The 26,256-nt window shown below is 42.3% G+C and overlaps 1 protein-coding gene across 3 annotated transcripts in view; it reads left to right on the forward strand.

The window, feature by feature from the left end:
• The first annotated feature begins 15,748 nt into the window (after positions 1–15,748).
• PDXDC1 (pyridoxal dependent decarboxylase domain containing 1) overlaps positions 15,749–26,256 on the forward strand; it is a 51,222-nt gene continuing 40,714 nt past the window's right edge. The window contains exons 1-2 of one of the 3 annotated variants that reach the window (XM_069983701.1): positions 15,750–15,996; positions 20,248–20,370. Coding sequence is in view for 2 of the 3 variants with exons in the window: in XM_069983700.1 (XP_069839801.1) it covers positions 15,970–15,996 (27 nt within the window). In the remaining variant the exon portion in view is untranslated. Of the gene's footprint in view, positions 15,997–20,247; positions 20,371–26,256 lie in introns of all 3 variants that reach the window. The other 2 variants (XM_069983700.1, XM_069983699.1) reach the window with 2 other exon arrangements.

The following is a 26,256-nucleotide window of genomic DNA, read 5'->3' on the forward strand; positions in this document are numbered from 1 at the left end:
TGTTGTAGTTTTATTTTTGTAGAATGTATTTCATCTTCTAACAGGCTGACTCTCTCCTGAAGTTCAGTAATCTGTGAGGTATGCGTTGCTATATCTCCCTGTATGGTTGCTGACGTCACTGGCCCTATTACACAGGGAGGTATAAACCTGTTTGGGGCAATAATCAGCCTGTGTACTAGGGCTGTGCGTTTCAGTCCGAGGTCCGGTCACAAGTGGGCATTGGAACTGAGCCAATAGCCGACAAATAACGTTGTGGGGAAATAAATAAACTGCTCTGATCCATACATCAAATATGTGGCCAACATTTTTCGTGGAAATGCCTTTTAATAAAGTCTGTGTATGGTCCCAGTTAGAAGAGAGTTGGGTAATGCTGACTTGCTAGTAGTCAGGGTTAAACATTTGGCACACAATAATATAGTCATCACTCCCTTACATTTGTAATTGATCTCGAAGGACTCTGGTGGGTTGATAGGACCAGTTTAGGAGTATAAGCCCTACAGCGAAGTAAGACATGAATCTGTAAAGTGTATCTGAATGAATATAGCAGCATCCCAAATACTATCCTCTGGAATAATTCTTAATTTTTCTATATTTCTAGTCATCGCTGAACTCAGAGACAGAATCTCATTAAACATGGCACAATCTAGCCGCAGGAATGATATGCAAATGATTTTCTGTTATCTTTACCTAATTCCTGCAGGGTGAGCAACAAAGGACTCCCGCTCCTATCTGTTATTGAGACTCGCGTCTTCTGTAGAAATGAAATCATTATGCATTCAGTTACTCTCAAAAACCGGATCATTTACATTTTGTGTGATGATTTATGAGTCCTGCTTAAAGGTGACAGGTATCACCAAGTTCCACAGCTGTGAACCTTCCCGGATGCTTTTGAAACAAGCATATTTTCCGCTGCACTGCCATATTAAACAAGCAGGCAATAATCTTTATATACAATTACGTAGCTGGCGGCAGTGCGGCAGGTGCTTCTAGAAAATATTTCATTTTCTCGCACTTGAATATCCTCTGTTACTTCAGGGAACTTTTTAGCATGAAATACCAATGAATTTTAGCGGCCCTGAAGCAGCAATATGATGAATGGGCGAAGTATATGGCAATTCTGAATGGATAGCCTAGAAAATATGTAAAATACTTCTTAATGCGTTCATTAAAATATCCATTTATAGTGACCAATTCATTAAAAGATTAGTGGCAGAGGTGGAAAAGCCTTTGGGGACGGGTAACAATGAATTATTTCCAGTTATAAGTATTGAATTTCAGCAGCATGGAGGGGAGTGCACAGAGCAGAGCAAGGTGGCTCATCAATAACATTTTAAGTTTCCAAATACTCCCATATTTAACCCTACATTTTCTTTGTTTCTAGTTATGTAAATTACCAGAACCTATTAATGGAAAATATGCTTTAACTTATAACCTATCCCCTGTGGGTTATATCCATTATTGATACATTTTTAGCCCTTATTCTAAAACTTTGGATGGGTTTATTAACAGAGAAGATCAGCCAAAACGATAAATACAGTGCATGTAGGGGGGTGCAGAACATCAGTACTTACCTGTCCTCTTGCCCCTGCAGCACTGCCTCGCAGGTTTACTGACCATCACCAGGGTTCCAGTTTCTCTGGTGTTGCCACGACCTGTTGGGAAATGCTATGCAAGTGAGTGCAGCCAGTGCAGTAAGTGACTGCAGTGGTGTCCCACCCCTGATGGGCTGAGTGGGTCTTCGGTTGTGACGTTGCTTGACCAAGAGCTGCAGGAGGTTGGCAGGTGTCCAGGAACAATGATGCAGTGATGTGGGGGCACGTGGAGGGGTAAATATTGTTTCTTTATTATGTAACACCCCGCACTGTATTTTTTGTTTTGGCCGAACTTCTTACTTAATTGTTGGGAACAATTGAGAAGCTACCCAGCCTCCTGGCCTCCTGGCAGCTTTAGTCAGAACAGAGACTACAAATTTTTCCCTCTTCTCTGTCATTTTTATCTCTTACACACACCCACTTCCACATGATATTCCATTTTTTTGTGTTTTTTATTGGTGCTTTTCGTTTTTATGATTGGACAGGTCTGGAGACCTAGCAGCCAAATTCCCATGTTATTCACCTTTAAATATCCAACCCAATGAATGGATGAAAAATACTTCATAAACACATGTAAAAACTGTTGTTGAACAGACAATCATTTGAACAAAGCAGGAGTGTCCAGCCCTACTGAATAACATGCTACAGCAGGCTCCCCTCCACTGGCTTGGCATAAAGTTGTGCACAGAGACTTGTGGTGCTCAGCAACTAGAAAGTAACAGTTCAGTTTCCAATCCACAACACTCCCATAGACTTCCATTATGAGAGGGAGGCTAACTGAGTTTTGCTCAGTGTGAACCCGGCCTAATTCAAAAGTGCACACTGTGAACAGACACATCACCGGGAGGACAATGCTAGGTATTGCAGTGACGATCGTTGTGTGTGCTTCATCAGGCTGATTGGCCGCTTGCCTTATTGTATGCTGTGGGAGGTTCTGATGCAAGCGCGCGCTGATGCGCCTGCATCAGAACCCTGTGGCCGGAAAGACCATCCGGCCGTTACTTAACCCCTAGACGACCCTGGACGTAGGGTTACGTCATGAAAGTCTGTCCCCAGACGACCCATGACGTAACCTTACGTCCTGGGTGTTTTTCCCGCTATGAAGCGCGCTCCGGAGCGGAGCGCGCTTCATAGCAGGTGGGGGCCGGCTGCAATCAGCAGCCGGGACCTCACCGGTAATGACACGCTGCAGCGATCGCGCTGCTGCGTGTCATTAACCCCTTAAACGCCGCCATCGCGGCGCGACCGCGGCGTTTAAGTGTAAGTGACAGGGGGAGTCCCCTGTCACTTACCGATCGGGACCCCCGCAGTGTGACTGCGGGGGTCCTGATCGTTGAAACGGACTGCCGGAGGTCTCTTACCTGCCTCCGTGCGGTCCGATTGGCGATCTGCTACACTGAGCCTGACCGATAACACTGATCAATGCTATGCCTATGGCATAGCATTCATCAGTGTAGAAATCAAAGTAGTGAATGTAGAAGTCCCCCAAAGGGACTTCAAAAGTGTAAAAAAAAAAAGTTCAAAACACTAACACACTACCCCAAAACCCCTCCCTCAATAAAAGTCTAAATCACCCCCCTTTCCCATTATATAAATAAAACATATAAAAATGAATAAATAGATAAACATATAATATACCGTAGCATGCGTAATTGTCTGATCTATTAAAATATAACAAGCGTCATTGCGACCGGTAAAGGGCGTACACGAAAAGAGGGGAAAAAGTGCGGGGATTACCGATTTTATGTTACATTATATATTTAAAAAAATCAATAAAAAGGTGATCAAAACGTCCGATCTTCACAAATATGGTATTAATAAAAACTAGAGATCATGGTGGAAAAAATGACACCCCATACAGCCCCGTAGGTGAAAAAATAAAACCGTTATAAGCGTCACAATAGGCCCATTTTATTAATATTTAATTGCCCAAAAAAAGGATTTCATAAAAAAAATACATATATAACATTAGAGAATCTGTGTAACCTGCATATGGTTGTGTTCGGACTGACCTATAGAATAATAGTATCATGTCTCTGTTACCATATAGTGCATTACGTAGACACAGGAACCCCCCAAACGTTACCATATTGCATTCTTTTTTACGATTTCACCTATTTATATCTTCATAAATAATATATTTGGAATTCCATCATACATGTTATGGTAAAATGAATGACGCCATTACAAAGTACAACTATTCCTGTAAAAAACAAGCACTTACATGGCTTGTAGATAGAAAACTGAGAGTGCTAGAGCTCTTAGAAGGGGAGGAGGGAAAAACGAAAGCACTAAGATCAAAATTTGCGCGGTCCACTGGGTCATTTTGGGCCTGGTCCTCAAAGGGTTAAGTACCGGCCGGGATGATCCGGGCAGAGACCGGCCGTTCCGTGACCCGGCCGGGTCACGGAACAGCCAGTCTTATACGTAGTGTGAATATAGCCTTATATTGAAAAATACAACCTGGGTTTGTTTCTAGACGGGTACCATAAAGACAAGTACACCTGTATAGGAGCTGTAGACACAAAACAGTAGGAAGTTTTTAATTAGGACTATTTGCAAAGTTGATTCATGTTTCATTTTAGAGCACTAATGCTTGCAAATGTATTAATAGCCAATGCTACTAAAAAATGATGATGCATTGAAATATCTATGTACATTTCATTGCTGATACTGACACCTATCTGTATAGCAAACAGACTGTCTGGTAGGGATACATGATATATGGTCATTCTTTATGTGTTTAAGTAGGAAATCCCTATCAGCATACCTAAGAAGAGCTACAGAAATAACTGTAAACGCCTAGTGGTGGATCGATCTTCTAGAAATCCCTGAGCAAGCAGACAGTAATGAGAATAAATGTATCCATTGGGATAGGGCCATTTGTAAATGTGACTGCTGGTTATCAGAATCTCTTTCATTAATTTGTGCAATGTACCCAGGCTATACGCTGAGACTTGTAACCTTTTCACATTAAGCATTAGATTCAGAAATCCTCATTTAACATAGTCATTTCTAATACTGTAGTCTCATTCTTACTTAGTGCCCTTATACAGTGGTGCCTTCGATTACCAGCATAATTTGTTCCAGGATCGTGCTTGTAATACAAATCACTCTTAAACCAAAGCAAATTTTCCCATAAGAATTCATTGAAATGCAGATAATGGATCCACACCCCAAAAATAATGATTTTTTTATTCTGAGTAACATGTAAAACAAATGAAAAAAACATTTCCAAACAGCTGAATATGTGATATTATAAGTTACTGTACAGTATAGCAATCAGCATGCAGTGTATAATGGATAGTAAGTGTATAAACCTGAAAAAAACAGCAGTTTGTAGCTACAGGAAGGAACTGCAGATCCCCATGATGTAGGAGCGTAGTACAACAGGCTAGAATAGAGGAGCATGGCTGCTGCTGGGGGTCTGTTTGGTCACATGACAGCAATGGGGAAGGGGGGGGGGGTGTTAAGCATGGACTAATCAGGAAGTGAGAATCACAAAACTGTACAGGAGGACAGTGACAGAAACTTTTCTATTCAGAAATGTGTATAGCTGCGTGTAAGTGCAGGCACATTATAGCAGGAATGGAGAGGATGGAAAACACAAGGGCTGACAGAGACTGCAGGGAGCATGAAGGCATTTGTGGGCACATAGAGGGGTTACAGCTATGAAGAGATTACCTCCACAGTCCTGTCCCCTGATGTAAGCCCCAGCCTGAAGTGGATCTGCTATGATTTGGAAGATGAGGGAGACTTCCTTGGTCAGAGTACGGTGTTTGTAGACCTCGCTATGCAGACCATGCCCCTACCCTACTCCCCTTCCCACCCAGCACAGGGAGCTCTTAAACCAAAGCAATGCTCTTAAACCAAGTTACAGTTTTAAAAAACTGTGAACTCTTCTTGCAAAGCGCTCTTAATCCAAGTTACTCTTAACCCGAGATACCACTGTATATCTATTAAGCAGAAATGTGTGAAAAACGAGAAATACCTGTGAGTTATAAGCAATTCCAGGTTGCTATTTAGATCTGGTGCTGGTGTCCCCATGAGAACACTTATGGATTTTATCAGGTCTGATAACAAACCACTGCGTTATAGTCAGCGTGGCTGGAAAGACAGAATAAATATGAGCAAAGGAAATCCTAGTTCATGAATCAGTAATGTATTCCTATAAAAGTATTACGCTTACCAAAACTTTTCCCATTCACGAGTCATTATTGCCGGTTATTGTGCATTTTAAAATACCCTAAATTTGTTGATATTAATTATGGATAACACCTCCAGCAACTGAATGGCCTAAGGAGATGCAGGCCGCAAAGTGTGCCAAACATCCTGTATATTTATATCATACTAGTAAATAATTCTGCCTGATATTGAAGAGGAGTTGTCAGCTGCCCTGACCTGCTTGGTTTAGGAAATACTTGTATTTTCCATACAATAAAAACTTTTCTTACAATTGCAGTGTGCAGTTCTTCAGTTATTCCTCTATGAAACGTATGACTAAATCAACAAGTGGGTGTTACTATTCATAATGTGGAGGGTGTCTACACGCCCTGACACATGTATGGACACACCCTTTTGACAAGGGAATGGCAATGCCCAATTGTTAAGCAGGGTAAGTGAAACATCTCTGTAGACCCTTTCATATCAGGAATAAAAGAGAAAATGAATACCTCAGCAAGTAATGGTTGAAGGGGGCTTTTTCCGGAACTTGGTCACCATCTTGAAAACTACCATACTGAATCAAGGGTAACACCTGGAGGACAGAAATGGCTGCACATCGCACCCTTGGTTGATACAAAAGCCTATCAGCTACGTTAAAAAACAACATCAGAAGTTAGTATATAATTTGATCAAACCATATTGCCTCATGAACCACGTGCAGGTCTTCTGATACACATGAGTCCCTATGCTAAACGACACTGTGCCGGTCAGCGACCATCAACCCCGCAAAGAAAGCGCAAGCAGGGAAGGGGGGCCACAAAATGGCCCTGCAACCCCACTGTCACAGGAGCAAACCCCGAAGGGGCCCCCAAACCCTGCAGGAATCGCCGGTGGAGAAAGCGGCCAACAAGCAACACAAGTGTAAACAAGGTGTCACTAGTCACCAAACCACCAGTACGTAGAATGGTGAAAAGAGGAGGTACTTACAATATGTGCACAGGTGCTTCCTGCTAATTTGGATCACATGGGTCTTACAAGGAAAGGCTAGCACTCCTTGTAAGACCCATGTGACCCCAATTAGCAGGAACCACCTGTGCACACATGGTAAGTACTTCCTATGTCTCCCATTCTACCTCCTGGTACAGTAGTGAGTAGAGATGAGCGAACCAGCCGGATTTTTGGTTCGTATAAATCAGAAATCTCGGCGGCTGACTCCCGATGTCTGTCGGCTCCGTGCAGCGGGTGGATATATCGTAAGGAACGCCTGGAAAACTGGGATAAAACCATTGGCATTGGCTGTATCCCAGTTTTTTAGGCGTTCCTTACGATGTAACCACCTGCTGCACCGAGTCGGCAGACAGCGGGAGTCAGCCGCCGAGATTTCTGATTCATCCGGCAGGTTAGCTCATATCTAGTGGTGAGTAGTAACACCTTGTTCACTCTCGTGTTGCTTGGCGGTCGCCTTCATCACCGGCGGTGCCTGCAGGGTGTGTGTGTGGGGGGCAGTGGATTTGGTCCTGTGACATTGGGGTTGCAGGGCTATTCTGGGGCCCCCCTCCCGTTGTCGCTTGCCTTGCGGGGTTGGCGTTGGTTTTTAAATGTAGCCGAGAGGCATTAATATTAGCAATGGGTGTGAGGTGCAGCAGCTCCTTTCTCTCCATGTCCTGAATCAAGGGTAAGTTTTTCTCATTGGAAAATGGTCATGTAGCATATCAGAGAAGACCAGAGTTGTCACAGAAATCAATTGCTACAATCACATTTCCAATATCTTTTGCAGTTCAAAAGTTATCATAAATGGATAACAATTTGATCCAGTGCCTTTAGCTCTGGGTTCAGTAGAGCTGTCCCTGGTGCTGAACACAGAGCTGAAGACGCTGGATCCAATTGTTATGATCTTTTGACAACTTTTGAATTTATAATAATTTATTAATCAAAAGGCATATCGCAAATCTGACTGCAGCATCGATTTATGAGATAATTCGGTCTTCCTTGATATGCTACATGTTTACCTTTCCATTGGAAAAACTTACCCTTGATCCGATATAGTGGCTTTCAGGATGTTCTGGACATAGACTTAAAGATAGACCCCCTCACTTATTACTTGCTGGGGTATTTAGATGTGTCATTTTCCCTTTCACTTCTGAAATAAAAGGGTGTACAGAGACTTTTGACTTGCCTTGTACATTTCAGGGGAATAACATATGAACAGCCCAGCAAATTGATAAAAGGTGCTCTAGAATTGTCATTTTAAAGTGTTTATTGAAACTCCAGTCTTTAATCCCTTAAAGGGATTCTTCACCAAAAAAAAAAATCAACTGATCCCAGCAAGTGCCAGAGTTTTGTAATTTACTGTACTTCTATTAATAATAAAATAATCTTGTTTGCCAGTACTTATCTGGCTGCTGTATGTTCTTTAGGACGTGGTATATTCTTTCCAGTCTGACACAGTGCTCTCTGCTGCCACCTCTGTCCATGAGAGGAACTGTCCAGAGCAGGAGCAAATCCCCAGTACTTATGTGGCTGCTGTATGTTCTTTAGGAAGTGGTATATTCTTTCCAGTCTGACACAGTGCTCTCTGCTGCCACCTCTGTCCATGAGAGGAACTGTCCAGAGCAGGAGCAAATCCCCAGTACTTATCTGGCTGCTGTATGTTCTTTAGGAAGTGGTATATTCTTTCCAGTCTGACACAGTGCTCTCTGCTGCCACCTCTGTCCATGAGAGGAACTGTCCAGAGCAGGAGCAAATCCCCATAGAAAACCTTTCCTGCTCTCCAGACTGGAAAGAATATACCACTTCCTGCAGGATATACGGCAGCTGATAAGTACTGGAAGACTTGAAATTGTTTAAGAGATGTAAATCACAAATCTCTGGCACTTTCTGGCACCAGTTGAATTGAAAGAAAAAAATGTGGACGAACTAGCCCTTTGAGACTTTGCATCCTACATTTAGGGTATATTCACAGCAGAAAATATGCAAAACTTCATCACCAAAACAAAAGCACCAAAAATAAAACACTGGGGCAGGTTTATGACAACTGTCTAAGGGTATGTTAACAAGGGCAAAAAAATTTTTGATGAAGAATGTTTTTGCATCCAAAACATTGCAGTGTCGATGTCCAGATCCCAGACAACTCCTTCTCCATGCAGTTCAGCATTGAAGCTTTCACTGAAGTCTATAGGAGTTTCAAGGCTGCCCTGTGATGCAGACTCAGGAAGCTGATCTGTTGTAAAGGCAGCCCCAGGCCTCTGCTACGCCTTGGATGGTGCCATGGATTGGTGGTTGCTACAGGCTGCTAAAGACAGCCTGTGCCGAAACAGTAATCAATGTATGTACTGCATTGATATCGACTGCATTGTACTGCATTGATCTCTATGAGCAATCATGGTATTGCTCATAGAAGTCCCCTACAAAAGTGTGTAAAAAAAATTTTTATATATGAAAAAGTCCATCCCATAATAAGTTTAAATCACCCCTTATCCTGTTTTTTAAATAAACCAAATATAAACAAAAAAAATAATAAACATATTTGGTATCATGCCGAACTATAGAATTATCACATTCCTAATCTCGAATGGTAAGCAATGTAAGTGCAATAGACCACTAAAGTGCAAAATTGCTGTTTTTTTTTTTGTTATATCACATAATGTATGTCACATATATGAAAGTAAGGTACCAACGAAAACTACAGATCATGGTGCAAAAACTAGCCATCAAATAGCTCCATAGACCAAAAGATAAATACATTATAAGGGCCAGAATAGAGCAAATTTTAAACACTATGGGGGAGATTTATCAAACATGGTGTAAAGTGAAACTGGCTCAGTTGCCCCTAGCAACCAATCAGATTCCACCTTTCATTCCTCACAGACTCTTTGGAAAATGAAAAGTGGAATCTGATTGGTTGCTAGGGGCAACTGAGCCAGTTTCACTTTACACCATGTTTGATAAATCTTCCCCTATTCTTTTATAAAATGTTTTTAAAAATAGTAAAATAAAATAAAAGTTATATACAGTGCATACTGTTGTAATGGTACTGACTTGAGGAATATACATTAGATAACATGTCAGTTTTACCACCTGGCAAACAGCGTAAAAAGGAAACCACCCCGAAATTTTACTTTTTTCGGTTTTGAAGCATATTTTATGGAAAAGTTGAACTTTGAGAGAATAATTTGAAATATTGTGCTTGCTCTGTGATCAACAAAACACTCCCCCCTTATTTATTACTGGGTCAGTATCCTAGTCAGACACCAGATCACTCCATAGTGAGGACTAACAATCACAATCAAAACAGGTTAAATATATTTAATTGAAGTTTTGACTTTTTCTTTGTTTAAATGCAGGAGGTAACAGCCAGTGGGGCAAGATGATAACTACAATGGCGTCATCCACCTATGTGGTTGTTATAAAGCCTATGCTGCTTTGGTTGGATCCACTTTGTTTCTCCATGTAAAGAAAGAATCTTTTACTCTTCATATCTTAGCAACAAAGAAACATAGTTTGTAAGACCGGAAAAGACATGAGCCCACCCAGTTCAAGCAACTGCACTGCAATGATGGCTGAAGCCAATTCCTTCCTTACTTCAAATCAGAACAAATCTTTGGATCAAAGACTCTTACCAGAAACTTATTACTATAGGTTGTCCCGTGATACCATGAAAACTTCCTTTGGCACAAAGTTCCAAGGCCCCAGTGCTCTAATAGTAAAAAAAAAAATCAGTTTTCTAGTTTAGAAAGATTACAAAACAATAGAATGAAAGCACATCCAAAGGTCCGACAGCTATAGTCTATTGCTAAGAAAAAGAAAGCACTAGACAGACAGCCTATTTATTTAGATGTGTAATGCTTATGTTCCCCCTGTAGTGGCGCTGCATTGAATTTAAACACTTCGTAAATTCAAACACTTAGCTTATAGCAATGGCTCCAAGCTGGTAGGCACCATGAACGGCTTATTACCAATGGACTTTTCTAGTAAGTATTGATTGTCCAATTCAAGAAAGCCCTTTAACATGTCAGTTCTTAGACAGATAAACAATACATATTATATATGGTTAGTAAGCACATTAATCAGTCTTAAACAGGAACAAATCTAACCTGCTGATAGCGCCCTATTTCACACGGGGCGCTGATGATGAATATATGTCTCTTACCTTCATCCTTGTTACCATTCCCGTTTAATGTAGTCCTGTGTCCGGTAAGGCCATTTGGAGCAGTGACCCGCCCCCAGAGGGCTGATTCGGCTTGCTTTACTGATAATCATTAAAACAGGCGGGCCAGCCAATGGCGGATTGGCTCCCTGGGGACAGGGCAGTGCTCCAAATGGCCTTACCAGACTACATTAAAACTGCAGGGAAACAGCAAAGAGGATAATGGTAAGAGTCATACCTTTATCATCAGAACCCTATGCGCAAAAGGGAGCTATCAGCAGGTTAGATTTGTCTAACCTGCTGATAGTTCCCATTTAATCATGGTGCTAAGTCCCTATGCAGACAACCATGCAAAATCATCTGTATACTATCCACAATTCCTGGGTTACAATTAGAGCCCAGTACATTCTATGGGCCATTGCATATGACTTTGGATTCCATTGTCTGTGCATTTGCCCGGAGCCCAGATATCATAAAAATAGGATATATCATTATATGGTCAAGATGGGTGATCCAAGTTCTTACAGTTCTATTGTGTGAATGGTCCATGGCTGTGGATATCCTGCGACTAACACTCCGTGGGCTGTCTGTGCCAACAGATCAGTTGTTTCTAGAGCAGCAAAACCACTATGGTTGTTTGCAGGAGGCCTAACTTCTGTATCCAGTTAGAAGAACTGTGTGTGCCATGTTAGGCATAAATGGTGTCAAATGTCAACCTTCACTTGCACCAATAATCCTAATGTACACTAACAATATCTTTTAGGCATTAGTGGATAATCCTTGTTTGAAACCTGTGCAGTGTTTGCTCATAACCCAGTTTTCTTTTAAAGAGAGTCTCCTGCCAGGTCTGACAGAAACTGCTTGGATTGCTGAATAGCAGAGGTTAACCCCAAAATCACCTTAACGTCCGCAACAATTTTCAATTTAGCGTTTTTGTTTTTCCCTCCTCGCCTTCTAAGAGCTTCTAACACTTTTGTTTTTCCATCTACATGGCCATGTAAGGGCTTGTTTTTTTTCATGAATAGGTGTACTTTGTAATGGCCCCTTTCCATCTACCATAACATGTATGTCGGAACCCCTAAAATATTATTTATGGGGTTTAATTGGCAAAAAAATACAATTCTGCTAATTTTGGGGGGGCTCCATGTTTACGGTAAAACTGACATGACTACTGACATATTTATTCTATAGGTCAGTGAATAAAGCGATATGCAGTTGACATACGAGGCAAGAGTTTATTTTATTTATTTTTTTTATTCCCCCCCGGCCATCCCATTTGCTATTTTTAGTTTCCATGGGACTTCTCCTTTAATTCCCAAATTAGGCAAATCACTCCGTGTAATAGGGCCAGTGATCAGCCAATGAGTGAGCAGACGTTTGCTCATTGGCTGGTCACTGTCTTTCAACATGTTAAAAGATAATCTGCTGTTGGCTGTGTAATAGCTGATGCACAGCCATTAGCGGAAAGGGCTGCTATGATTATTGCTGTAAACTACATGATCATGCCTGCATGATTATCGAGCCTTGTAATAGGCCTGGTAAGCAAGTGCCGATCTAGCACATTGCTGCTCAATTACCTCACAGTTTGGATCCTTTAATACGGCCTTAATTTCTTCTCATAAAATCTGAACAAAGCAATGTCCCATTGTGTTCAATGGGCACTATCTATAGTGTACCTGTAGCTGTATGAACAATGACCATTGGCTGGCAATACAGAGGCTGATTCACATGTGCGACCCACTGCTTTAACGGGAGACTCAGGCCCCTGTTTTCAAGATTGCACCCAGTTAGACCCTCTGCGATCAGATAGGTATCCCCTACTCTGTGGAAATTCACTATAACTATCACTATCTTAAATAGAGTTATGCAAGCCTTGTAAAATAGTCCGCTTGGCTTTTTTCAGCTTTCCAAACAACTCTAGCAGCAGCAAGCAGGCCAAAGAGGGTTGAGGGACCCTCAACCTCAAGATAAATGGAGGTTGGAGCCATGCCTATGAGACATTTATGGCATATCCTGTGGTATACCATAAATGTTCTATTTGAGATTACCCCTTTAAAGCCCACTATGTATACTGCCCTGAAATGGTGCTATTAAATAATATGAAAAAACCACTGAGGCTAGGCTGACCATGTAATGCAGGATCTCCCACATGTGCTGCACACCAAGGGGCATGTCAGTTTATCATAGCGTTTCTCATCCTACATTCAGTTATTAAAAGCGCTCCTGGTGTAAATGCCTCCGTGTTACATTAGCTTGGTGCATTATTGAGTATATTTAATTATTAAATATGCTTTATTATTTATTACATGCTCCATAACGGAATCTGCTGTTTTTAGATGTAACGTCTACTTCTACCAGTGTACAGATAATACTGGGCAGACAGGAGATCACTGGGCACCTACCACTGACAACAGGACCACAACAGCTATACCTGCAATAGTAAAGTCAAATTAGCTTATACTAGGGTTACATTTCTGATCAACTTTCTATTGAATTGAATAGCTCAGAAAACATCAGATTTGGCTTCTTTTTAATAAGGATATTATAGCAGAGAAGTTAGAATGAAGGCCAACTCAGGACTGCTGTGTCCATGATCAGTGGGGGTCCCAGTGTTCATTCATTTATCACTTGAAGATGATCCCACCTTTGTAATGTAATAAAAGGGTTCTGTGTCAAATTTCAGCTGCATTATGCAGCAATTTTAAAGGGGTACTCTGCAGGAAAGGTTTTCTATAGAGATTTGCTGCTTAAAGACTTGAGATTTTTTGACAGAAGTAATTTACAAATCTATATAACTCTCTGACACCAGTTGATTTAAGTTTGATTAAGTTGATTTTTTTTCAGTACCTCTTTAAGCCTTAAAAATGGCTGCGCAGGCAGATGAAATGTTGTTCTTGGATATACGTTGATGGAATATAGCTGCTTTTTGCTTCTATAATATGGTATGCTGCAAAGATCTGGGGGGACATTTATGAATCGTCCGCCTGAGGTGTACGCCAGGAAGAAGGTGCAGATTTGCCCCTTCTCCCTGGTGTACGCCTGCTGTATGCCCTGCTGACCCGATGGGCAGGCTGGGGGAGATTGGGGGAAGCAGGTGTAGATTTAGTACACCGGGCGCAGGTTCAGGCACCCGGCCGGCCAGATTTACTAAGAGGTGCACGCATCTTAGTGAATCCTGCCAGGGAAAAGAGGGCGGGCCTAATATAAGATCGGCATACTTTTATGGCGGTCTTCATAAATCCCCCATGTGTCTATCTTGCTGACCTCTGATCAGGGTCAAACCTCTGCCTGCACCCATGGGGGGAGATTTATAAAACATGGTGTAAAGTGAAACTGGCTCAGTTGCCCCTAGAAACTAATCAGATTCCACCTTTCATTTTCCAAAGAGTCTGTGAGGAATGAAAGGTGGAATCTGATTGGTTGCTAGGGGCAACAGAGCCAGTTTCACTTTACACCATGTTTGATAAATCTCCCCCATGGTGTATACTTTATATTTGGATGAGCTACTTCCTTAGATAGATAGATAGATAGATAGATAGATAGATAGATAGATAGGAGATAGATAGGAGATATGCTGCGTTTACACGAAACGATAATTGGCCCGATCGTACGATTAACGATGTTGGAGTAACGATTTTTTTTCATAACGATCAGCGTTTAGACGGTACGATATATCGTACGGAAAAATTGTTTTGCGATCGCACGCAGCCCGGGCCTCCGTTCATCTGCAGCCCGGGTCAACCGCAGCCCCCTGCGCCGCCCCGATCGTCACCCCCGCCGCCGCTCCGATCGCCACCCCCCCTGCCGCTCCGATTGCCCCCCCGCCGCCGCTCCGATTGCCACCCCCCCATCGGCGGGGGGGGGGGCGATCAGAGCGACGGCGGCGGGGGTGGCGATCAGAGCGGCGGCGGCGATCGAGCCGGCGCAGGGGCTGCGGATGAGCGGGGGGACGGGCTGCGAGCGGAGGGACGGGCGGCGGGCGGGGCTGCGGGACTATCGCGCACCGAACAATCGGCAACTTTTTCGCGAACGACGATTTGATAACATGTTGAAAGATCAAAATGAATGATTTCTCGTTCGTCGTTTGATCGTTCGCTGCGTTTACACGTACGATTATCGTTCGAATTCGTGCAAATTTGCACAATAATCGTTACGTGTAAATGCAGCAATAGATAGATAGATAGATAGGCGATAGATAGATAGATAGGCGATAGATAGATAGATATAACAGATATGAACAAGATAGACAGATATGATATACATGATAGCTACATAGATACCAAATACATGATAAGTAGATAGTAGATAACAGAATGTGACAGATAGATATAGCTATTAGACAACGATGATAGGTAAATAGATAGATATATAGAGATAATAGATAGATAGGAAAATGATTAAATACATTGCCAGATACATACATAAATATGATATATAGATAGACATAATAGATATGAACAAGATAGACAGACATGATATACATGATAAGTAGATAACAGAATGTGACAGATAGATATAGCTATCAGAAAACAAAGATAGATAGGTATGTAGATAGACAGACAGACAGATAGATAGGAGATAGATAGACAGGAGATAGATAGACAGACAGATAGATAGATAGATAGATAGATAGATAGATAGATAGATAGATAGATAGATAGATAGATAGATAGATAGACAGAGATAATAGACGGCTATAGAGCAGACAGTAAGGGCCTCGGTGCAGCAGCCTCCATTATCACCAGCAGATCTAACAGAGCGGCGCTAGTAGACACGAAACAGTTAAGTGACGTCATCCACTCCATCCCAGCTGTTCCGGCTTCTAGGTGACAGTTCCAGTACAGTGGCCGACAAAGACCATATTATCTGTATTTGAATATTCTGCGCGTTCACATGCTCCGAGCAGTAGGCGCTGTGGACGCGCAGAAGCGCTGCTTGGTAACGTCAGCGCTGCCAGCGTGGAGACAGGGCTGACCGGAGCAGGGAAGGGAAGGCGGAAGTGCTGACAGGGAAAATACGGCTCTGAGGAGGAATAACAGCAGCACAGGCATCGACGGTGAGGAGAACATGCAGAGCCGGAGAGCCTTCCCCCAGGTCGGTGTGCTGTGGTACCTGCTGCCTTATGTGTGATCAGGGCTGGATGAGTCCATGTGTGGGGGCTGGGGGTGTGTGTACATATAGGCGGTGTGTGTACATGTGTGCGGGGCTGTCAGGGAGGTGAGAGGACAGCACACTGTGGTTATTACTAGCATCTCCATGCAGTGTTATTCACTGGGGAAGTTGTGTAGGCATGACATGGTGAGTCAGGATGGTATACAGTATATACATGATATACAGCTGTAACCATACACAGCACTACAGGCCTGGCTGTCACCCATTGGTTTTTTCAAAGGAAGATGTTTCCTGGTTCTGCACCATAGTGCTCCATGAAGCAACAATAAAATGGAAATTTGAGGCTTATTTTCCTTGATATATATATACATATATACATACAATTTTTATTAATTTTTTGAGCATCAAAATACACAGTGCGACTATAGTAAGTCAGGGATGTGGAAGCTTGGGCCCTCCAGCTGGTGCAAAACTACAATCACCATCATGCTTGGACAGCCAAAAGCTTTGGCTGTCCATTTATTATGGGAGTTGTAGTTTTGCACCAGCAGGCGGGCCCAAGCTTCCCCATATGTTTTTAGTCTGTGGATATGGATGCGCTGGAGGCTGCGCCTATGTTTGTATACAGCACCAGTGTCCATGGACAGAGCATCCATTAAACCATTAAATCCCCTTTAGGGTACAAACACACACAGCAGATACGCAGCAGATACGCAGCAGATCTGCAGCAGATTTGATACTGTGTTCAGTTATTTAGATCTAATCTGCTGCGTATCTGCTGCGTATCTGCTGCGTATCGCAGCAGTAAATACGCAGCGTATAAGCTGTGTGTGTTTATACCCTTAAGAGGCGTACCCCCAAGTGGTGGCTTATTACCCGACTATGCCGTCCCCTTATGATCAGTGGCGGTCTGATTTGAGACCCCCTGTAATCCTGAGGACGGAGGGGCTGCAGCGCTGACTTGGCATCGCACCACGGTGGGGGCAGTAGTGGCCATCTCTAGGGGATGCCCCTTCTCTTTCATTAGGCTGAATGTCTACAAACATTATAACCTGTAATTTGCTCCAGACCAGGTAAACCAGTATGGTGGCCTATTGTACATGTTTCCTGTTGAGGTTTGGTGACACTCAAGCTCTTGATTGTAATCTTTAGGAATGTCAAACATTTAAGCTAAACCTCATCACCCCTGACATTACTATTGGGGCATATGGCCATCTTCACCTGTTCATATAGCAGTGACATTATTTGCAGAATAATGTGACCTGGTTAAGTCGATAAATGGAAGCGTTTACACTGACATCATGACTTCCATTTATAACAACCCCAAGAAAGTATTCCTCCATATATACCACCAATGGAAGACTCTCATGTATTGCCTTACTGTGGGGTATGACCCCATTGTATAGACCCTAGTTTTAATATATATACATATAGATCAGCTTAAGGGTGCCTTCACATGTGCCACATCGCAGCATATTTCTTCCACAACAAAATTCGCTGTAATCCTGTGTACTGTCAATTTCTATGGCTCTACATTCCCGCAGCAGATTTTTTTATTCTGCTCCGAGAATGTAGCCCCTACATAAGGGGCTACATTTTCAGAGCAGAATGAAAAATCAACTGAGGGAATGTAAAGCCATAGAAATTGATAGTACACAGGATCACAATGGATTTTGCTGCGGAACTGGCAGAGAGAAATCCGTTGTGATGCGGTACATGTGAAGGCACCTTACAGGGTTATTTCCATCTCAACTAACATAATTATACTTGTAGAACTTATCAAGTTAAATATTCTTACCAATACATTCATTTAGTAAACTTATGTCCATCTGATACGCTGCTCTTTTCCTTACGTTGTTGACAGATCATTGTCTAGGTTACAGACCATCACTCTAAAAGCAGTGGTGTACCTGGTATATAGATGTGTGTGTGTGTGTGTGTGTGTGTATATATATATATATATGGTGGTGCCTTGGATTACGAGCATAATTCGTTCCGGGGCCGTACTTGTAATCCAAATCCACTCTAAAACCAAAGCAAATTTTCCGATAAGAAATCATAGAAATGCAGACAATTGGTTCCATGCCCAAAAACTAAATATTTATTATTCTGAATAACACTAAGTAAACACTAAAACAGATGAAACAAACATTCAGAAACAGCAGAATATGTGATGTTATAAGTTACTGTACAGTAATAGAGAGGATGGTAAACACAAGGGCAGACAGAGAATGCAGGGAGCAGGAAGGAATGAGCAGGACAGATGTGGGCACATACATGCAGTGCTCTCTGTCCAGGGAGAGAGGGGTTACAGCTATGGAGAGATTAGCTCCACAGTCCTGTCCCCTGATGTGAGCCCCAGCCTGAAGTGGATCTGCTATGATTTGGAAGGTGAGGGAGACTTCCTGGGTCACAGTACAGTGCTGTAGACCACGCTATGCAGATCATGCCCCTCCTCCACTCGCCCTCCCACCCAGTACAGGGAGCTCTTAAACCAAAGCAATGCTCTTAAACCAAGTCACAATTTTAAAAAACTGTGAGCTCTTAAACCAAAATGCTCTTAAACTAAGTTACTTTTAAACCAAGGTACCGCTGTATATGCTTATACTTTAGCTATGTATAGACTAGCCATAGTTTTCTCGATATTGATGCAGGGTGCAGACATATCCATGTCTTGGAAGGTACAATCGTAGTGTGAACCCTACCTTACATGTAGTGACCTGTCATCCATATTCCACCTCTCCCGGCTGATGGCCAGGGCCTAAAGGGGCCACGGGCCTGACTCCTGGACATTCTCGCAATTTTTTATTTTTGGCATTTTCATTGTGAATTCTGCAATGATCTACATTACAATTCATGTATGGCTAAAAATGTCCTGAGGCTGCCATCACACATGGCAGTCTTTCTTCTTTTCTTTCTTTTCTTTTTTTAAAGCTAATACTATTGTTTTTGAGACAAAATTAGCATTGAAACCAAAGAGAATGGGAAATATGAAGGACATACGCATAATGAGGTATCATGTATGATGAAACTGTAGTCATAGTCCCTGCTGCTTCCTTGTGATCTTATAAGCGGAGTACTTCCTTGTTACAGTGGGTGGGACACATCATGACACCCGGATCAGTTACTTGTTAACTAAATGCTATTCATAATTCTAGCATATCTAGCCGCTTTGATGCAGTCTACTTCCTGTGTAAGCGTTATCATTCATCACTGGATGGATGGCTTATCAGCATATAATCGTATCGCAGACATAGACTGGAGCTCAGTATATAGGTGTTTTGCCCATATCTTATTCTGCTCAGCTCCTTCTGCTATAACATGCACCTTTAGAGCTGACTGCTTTTTACACATGACAGAGTCCCTTTAGCACTGTATCATACATCTGTTCAGCGTAGAGAACCCTCTGTAACACGTGTTTGTGTGGTTGATCTTGATGGCCTTTTGCACAGGCTGCTTTTATACTGTATAAGCTGCTGACTGTAGATATAGTAACCCTTCTTTAACACACCGCATACCTGGCGATTTTTCTCCATGGTACTGTGTTAATCTTGTGCTAGAGATGCAGTTTTTTATCCATCTAGAACTGCAAAATGTGAATAAGGCTTTACACAAAAATATGAGATCTATAAGGGTGTATTCACATGCAGCAGATTTGTTGCAAAAATTTCGGCGACTGTCCCTTTTATCGAATAGGGCTTGTAGAGGTCCATGTGCTTGCCGCCAAAACAGTCATTAAATCTATTGTCTAGTAAATGATTGTCCCCACAGCACTGTAGTGTAGTGTAGCAGCAGTGCCGCTATTTGATAAAGTGCCCTAAAGTGAAACAACTGCTGCAGACATTTGACTGAACTCCTAAACCCCCATGAACCCTGGCTGTCCTTCTAGTCACATGATCTGGATGAGAAGCGATTTGGCTGTAATATTACACTTGTCTCGATGTATTACATGTCCTCCTCTTCTTCCTGAGGATCCACTTGACTTCATAGGTCCACACTTTCCTGTAGGTAACATTTAGCTGCCAGTTATTGCTGCATATCAGTTGGCACAGACTGCAGATCCCGGAGCGGTAGCCCTGCCAGGAAAGTGCCATGTTTCCTTCTGCCACCCAAGCTGTAAGTGCTAATAATGGGATCAGATGGGAATTTGAAGGGTACAGCTGTGCCCAGTAGTCCATCTCAGATGCCGATGCGTGGGCTACTATGCAAATACTGTTCCTATTTCCTTTCCAGCTTATGCCAGTATCAATAATGGAACCAGGGCTTACTCTTGTGGCTGGAGTGTATTTTTTCCATTTGACCTGGACAAGTACCGACCTCCCATAACCGCCTTAATGCTCCTGACCAGACCCACAGGTAGAGTTTTTATAAGGTGCATACTTCTTCAACACCCTTTCTTTCTGTGAAGACTCTTAGCATCAGCCAGTTATTATAGAGCAATCCGCTGCCTGCTAAGTCGTCCTTCCCAAACCTGTTTTGCTCCATGTTCTGCGGTTTGGATTATCTGCCTTTACCTGAATTATTCATATTTTCCCTCCTCTGTATGTAGGTCACTGTATTTCCTGCTTTATAAAATACCTATGCAGTAATACAGTTTACAAGGCTAAGCTTACAGCCCGTAAACCTGATCACAATGCACACATGATATAGCCTCAAAGAATGAGAGGAGGTTGGCCTCGCCCGGGGTTGGGTCTGTGTGCCCATAGCCGTCCCTCCAGCTGTGCGGCTGTCTTCTTTCATACGTTTCCACCTACATTTACAAGTATGCGTTTTCAGAACACAGCTTGGGAAATGAACGTCTTTGTTCTTATTCTACATTGTGGAAATTTCTAAAGTAGGAACCAGAAAGAAGAATGTACTGTATATCAAGTCGACAATAACTTATGGAGGCCTCGTTCACATGTTCAGGTTTTTTTTGAGGGTTCAGAAACATCAGTATCTGCTCAGAAAATCCTTCAGCACTGCAGATTACATGTCTTAAATCCATGCATTATTGCTATGTGTGTACTTACCCTTAGGCTGGGATCACATGTCATATTTTGGCATAAATCGTAGATTAAATCTATACCAGAGCTGGCAATGATTTTATTGGCAGATTTATTAGGAGGCGTTCACCTCTTAATAAATCTACTAAATATAATAGTAGCGGGAGTTCATTTAAAGGGGCAGTTCATCAAAAAATAAAATTATTTTAAATCAACTGATGCTAGAGATTTTTATTGTACTTCTATTAAAAATATAAAAGTCTTCCAGTACTTATCAGCTTCTGTATGTCCTTGTTTTATGGTAGGTTCTAAGATGCGGGAATAAATATGTCCACACACAATAATTGGTGAATAAAGTTTACTTAAGTATTAAAAGCAAGAAAAATATAATACAAGATACAAAGCTAAGTCAGATACAGAAGATACAAATACAAAGCTAAGTCAGATACAGAAGATACAAATAAAGTGATGACTTGGATTACGAGCATAATTCGTTCCAGTACTGTGCTTGTAATCCAAACCCACTCTTAAACCAAATCAATTTGTCCCATAAGAAATAATTGAAATTCAGAAAATTGGTTCCACACCCCAAAAATAATTTTCTTATTCTGAATAACATGTAAAACAGATGAAACAGACATTAAGTCATAGTATAAGTTACTGTACAGTATAGTAATCAGCATGTGGAGTATAATGTACAGTAAGTGCATAAACCTGTAGAAACAGGATGGAGCCGCAGATCCCCATAATGCAGGGAGTATGAAGGAATGAGCAGGGCAGATGTGGGCACATACATGCAGCACTCTCTGTCCGGGGAGAGAGGGGTTACACTAAGGCTACTATTACACGGAACGATTATCGGCTGAATCGGCCCTATCCAGCTGATTTATTGTTCCGTGTAATAAACACAACGATCATCAGCTGATCGTTGATACAGGTTTGGACCTATAATTGTCGGACACCGGCTGACTATTGAAAACTGCATACATTACCTATCCATGGTCCAGGGCTCTTCCTGCGCTCTGCTTCTCCCCGGGTCCCGCGCTGCAGCTCCAGGGCGGCCTGTCTTAGCTGACAGGCCACTTGGCCAATCACTGTCTGAGCCCTGGACCATGGATAAGTAATGTATGCAGTTTAAGCAAGGGCTGCAAGGACATCGGTAATGATGTCCATGCAGCCCTTGTTAAACAATTATCAGGCCGTGTAATAGGCCCAGTAAACAAGCGCCAATCTAGCAAATCGGCGCTTGTTTACAGTTATAATCGGGCCCCCATTGGCCCGTGTAATAACACCTTGAGGGTATGTTCACACGTACCGGATCCGAAGTGGATTTTCTGCTGCGGATCTGCAGTTGATCCGCAGCAGATCAGCAGCAGATTTTATCTAAATAACTGAACACAGCATCAAATCTGCTGCAGATCTGCTGCGAATCCTGTATGTGTGAACGCACCCTAAGGATGACCAACACTCCAGCAAGGCACTTAGCCCCCTGTAATTTGGGCAAATGTAAATCAGCATCATGTATTCATTGGGGGAGAATGTAAAGACTCTCACAAACACAGTTATAAAACATCTAGTTGACAGGTAGCTAATATATGGAGTCTCCATAAACATTAGGCCAAGAAGAATAGTGAATTGAATGAATTGACACTTAAAAGGGTAGTGCACCCCGTGTACCCGGAAGTGTGGTGCGCTATACATACCTGTCACGTTCCGACTCGTCTGCGATGTCGACTTCGGGCGGCCGGGCCGAATCCCTCCGTCCGTCCTGAGTGCCGACGCCCTCTTCAACGTCATCAGATGCTCAGCCGCGATTGGCTGAGCACAGTTATGCTCAGCCAATCGCGGCTGAGCAGCCGATGACAATGCAGAGGGCGGCCGGCACTCAGGACGGACGGAGGGATTCGGCCGAAGACGACATCGCTGACTGAAGATCGGAGACGAGTCGGCATGTGACAGGTATGTATAGCGCACCACACTTCCGGGTACACGGGTGGGGGTGGTGGGACACGGGGAAGGGGGCGATTCACAGACATAACATACATTACAAAGTTGTATAACTTTGTAATGTGTGTTATTCTGTGAATAATTGTTTACCGCCGCACTACCCCTTTAATCCAGGATGACTGTCTCAAGTTCCTATATACTATACTACACTACACATAGAGCTTCACTGTGCTAATTATTTAATTGATAAAACCACACAAATATGTATAGAGTATACGGTCCTTCCAGGAGGGGTGTATTCTTTCCAGTCTGACACAGTGTTCTCTGCTGCCGTGAAAAGAACTGTAGCCGTAGCAAATCCTCAGAAAACCTCTCCTGCTGTCCAGACTGGAAAGAATAAACCACTTCCGGCAGGGCACACAGCAGCTGATAAATACTGGTTGACGTAATAATATATTTTTTTTAATAGAAGTAAATTACAAATCTCTGGCACTTTCTGGCATCAGTTGATTTGAAAGAAAACATTTTTTAAGACCGGTGTAGTGTTAGTAAATTCCCCCTACATGTGAGCTCAGCTTCATGATGTGGACACAGAGTGCCAAAACTGCACTGACACTGCTGATTTATAATGGCCAAACAATTTTGCAGGATAATAGCAGAATCACCTACAAAACTGCGTTTTCATTAACATTTCAAGAGTTTATGCACTAGTCATGGCCACTAGCGCTGCATGTGTATGCAAAATTTTACTGCTAAAACTATGTATTAGGTCTGAAAAATGGTGATCTGTAGTGAACGCCATCTGTATTGAATCTGTTTTGGAGATCCTCAATCGAATAGAAGACAGAAGTAGGCTTAAAAAAAATCTGTAAATACAGATTACATGCAGATCTATTCTATGGGTGAATCGGTTCCACAAATAGGGAGTGTAAGTACTTGGTCATAGACCACCTAATGCTAGGCCTGTAGTTCTGCATTCATCCCACTTTTGCCGATATGTGTTTTTTTTTTTTTTTTTTTTGTGTTCGGCAGTATGGTGATATTGTGCCAGCGGGTGATATTTGATAGTGTAACCTTATGTGAAGGAATGGACAGTGTCAAGATTACAATTGCTGTGAGATCCTAATATAAATAGCATTAGTCATGCTCTATTCACAGGCTTCTGATGGTGTCAACAATTGCTGTTGAGCGGAGGGTGGAAGCATCGGATAATTATGTCAGCACCTTCTCAAGTTCTGGTGATGCTGCATGTCAGCAGTCCGTATATTGTTCATGTCTGTTTGCTACAAGGAGACCCTTAAAGGAGACGTCTGGGCAAAAAAAAAAAATAGCAGGACTGGTAGGGGGTGGGAGGAACTAGGCAACAATTAAAAATCCACGGGGGACAGAGGGTGGTTGGATCATAATAAAGAAGACCTATCTGCCCATTCCTGTGCCTCTGCTGCTCAGCGTTACTACTCATGGTACCTCGCGCCCCCCGGGCTCCCGATCCTGTGATGTAGTGGCTCCACTCAGAAATGCCCACTCAGCCAATCAGTGAGTGAGATGGGACACAGCTGTAGTCACTGACTGGCTGAGTGTGTAGCTCCTGTGGGGATGCAATGATTCAGGAGCGTGGATGCTGATAGAGAGCTGATAAGTCAGGGCCTATGGCTGATCCCTCTCTATCACTATGGATGACATCTATATCACACGTATCTGGCATTGTTAGTAGTTTTTTGTTTTTTTTTTATGTACGGTGAATATTTAGTTAGAAAGATAGAAGATTGTCAGCAAGAAAAGACCACCTGCTCCATCTAGTCTAGTTCTGAGTTGTTCAGGACATGGAGGCTGGAGACTGGCTGCATCCACTGCACACACACACACAGGAGAATCTGCTTTATATCTTTATATTCACTCAAAAGTCGCCCCAGGATAACGTAGGACATTAGGAAGAAGCTGCTCAGCCAGATCTACTTTACACCAGTGTAATAAATATCTCCCCGTGTGTCTGACCATTTATGAAGGAGCTGCCAGCCTACCGACTCCACAGCCCTGCCTGACACAAGTTCACCATTGAATGCATGGCGAGATTATGTATTATGATGTAAATATATGTATTACAGCCAGATGATGCACACTATAACCAAACCGTCTGGAAAACCTGTCTGAGCAGTGAAAATGGCTTTTATTTGAAGCACGAACCAGTGTTTCCTGTTCTGGGTGTGAAGGGGGCAGAGTACATGGGGAATAGTGGAGATAGTGTCCCTTCCCTTAGCTCTGCACATGTGCTATGGCAGGGGGGTGGTTCTACACCCCACAATACGGTAGATACAGTGTATACATCAATATATATATATATATATATATATATATATATATATATATACTGTGTGTGCTTCTTAGGCCATCACTGGAGCTATTGTGTAATCAGATGGCGAGCAAATACTGACTACATCCTAGATCCTCTGTTTACTGAAGGTGTGAGAATATTGTTTGCGGCCTCATAAGGATATGGCTTCCTTGCCTTGTTCCATGTGACCAGCTGAGTACAGTGTCACAGGAAAGGTCGCATTGGCAAAACCTTATCTGTGATTCAAGAAGAATCAGCAATACAAAGCAGCAAACAGACTAGAAGCCCTGTTATTATACTGTTTGTCATTTTCCCCAAGTTTATTGCTGATGTAACTGATAAAATCTTAAAGGGGTTATCCGGGATTAGGAAAAGCATGGCTACTTACAAAAACAGCACCACCCCTGTCCTCAGGTTGTGTGTGGTATTATACTTTAGCTTCATTCACTTCAGTGGAACTGACCTTCAAAACCCTATACCCGAAAACAAGGACTGGAGAGATGCTGTAAGAAAGCGGCCATGTTTTTCTAAGCCTGGATAACCCCTTTAAATGAACTGGCCCTTTTGTCCTGATGGTTTCATATCTCTAGATGTTTAGAATTAGTTATTTTTTTGTTTCCTTGCAATAAGCTACTGTTGAGAGGTTTGTTGTTTTTCCATTACTATTTTAGTTTTTATTATTGTGAACGAGGTTTAGGTTTTAACCCTTTTTCGTTTTTGCACGATTTGTTTTTTTTCCTCCTCATGTTTACAATGGATTAGCTTTTCCATTTTTTCACCTACAGACCCATATGAGGTCTTATATTTGGCGACACCAATTATTCTTTTATTATTATTTTTTTTTTTGTCCCCCCATAAAATATGCTGGAAAACTGCTTATGTTTATTTTATTTATTTGTAAAATAGGAAAAGGGGGGTGATATAAACTTTTAACATGAAAAGGATTTATTTATTTGTTTATTTTTCTTTAGGGGATGC

This window comes from Dendropsophus ebraccatus, chromosome 9 (genome assembly GCF_027789765.1).
Source record: "Dendropsophus ebraccatus isolate aDenEbr1 chromosome 9, aDenEbr1.pat, whole genome shotgun sequence".
NCBI classification, from domain to species: Eukaryota; Metazoa; Chordata; class Amphibia; order Anura; family Hylidae; genus Dendropsophus; species Dendropsophus ebraccatus.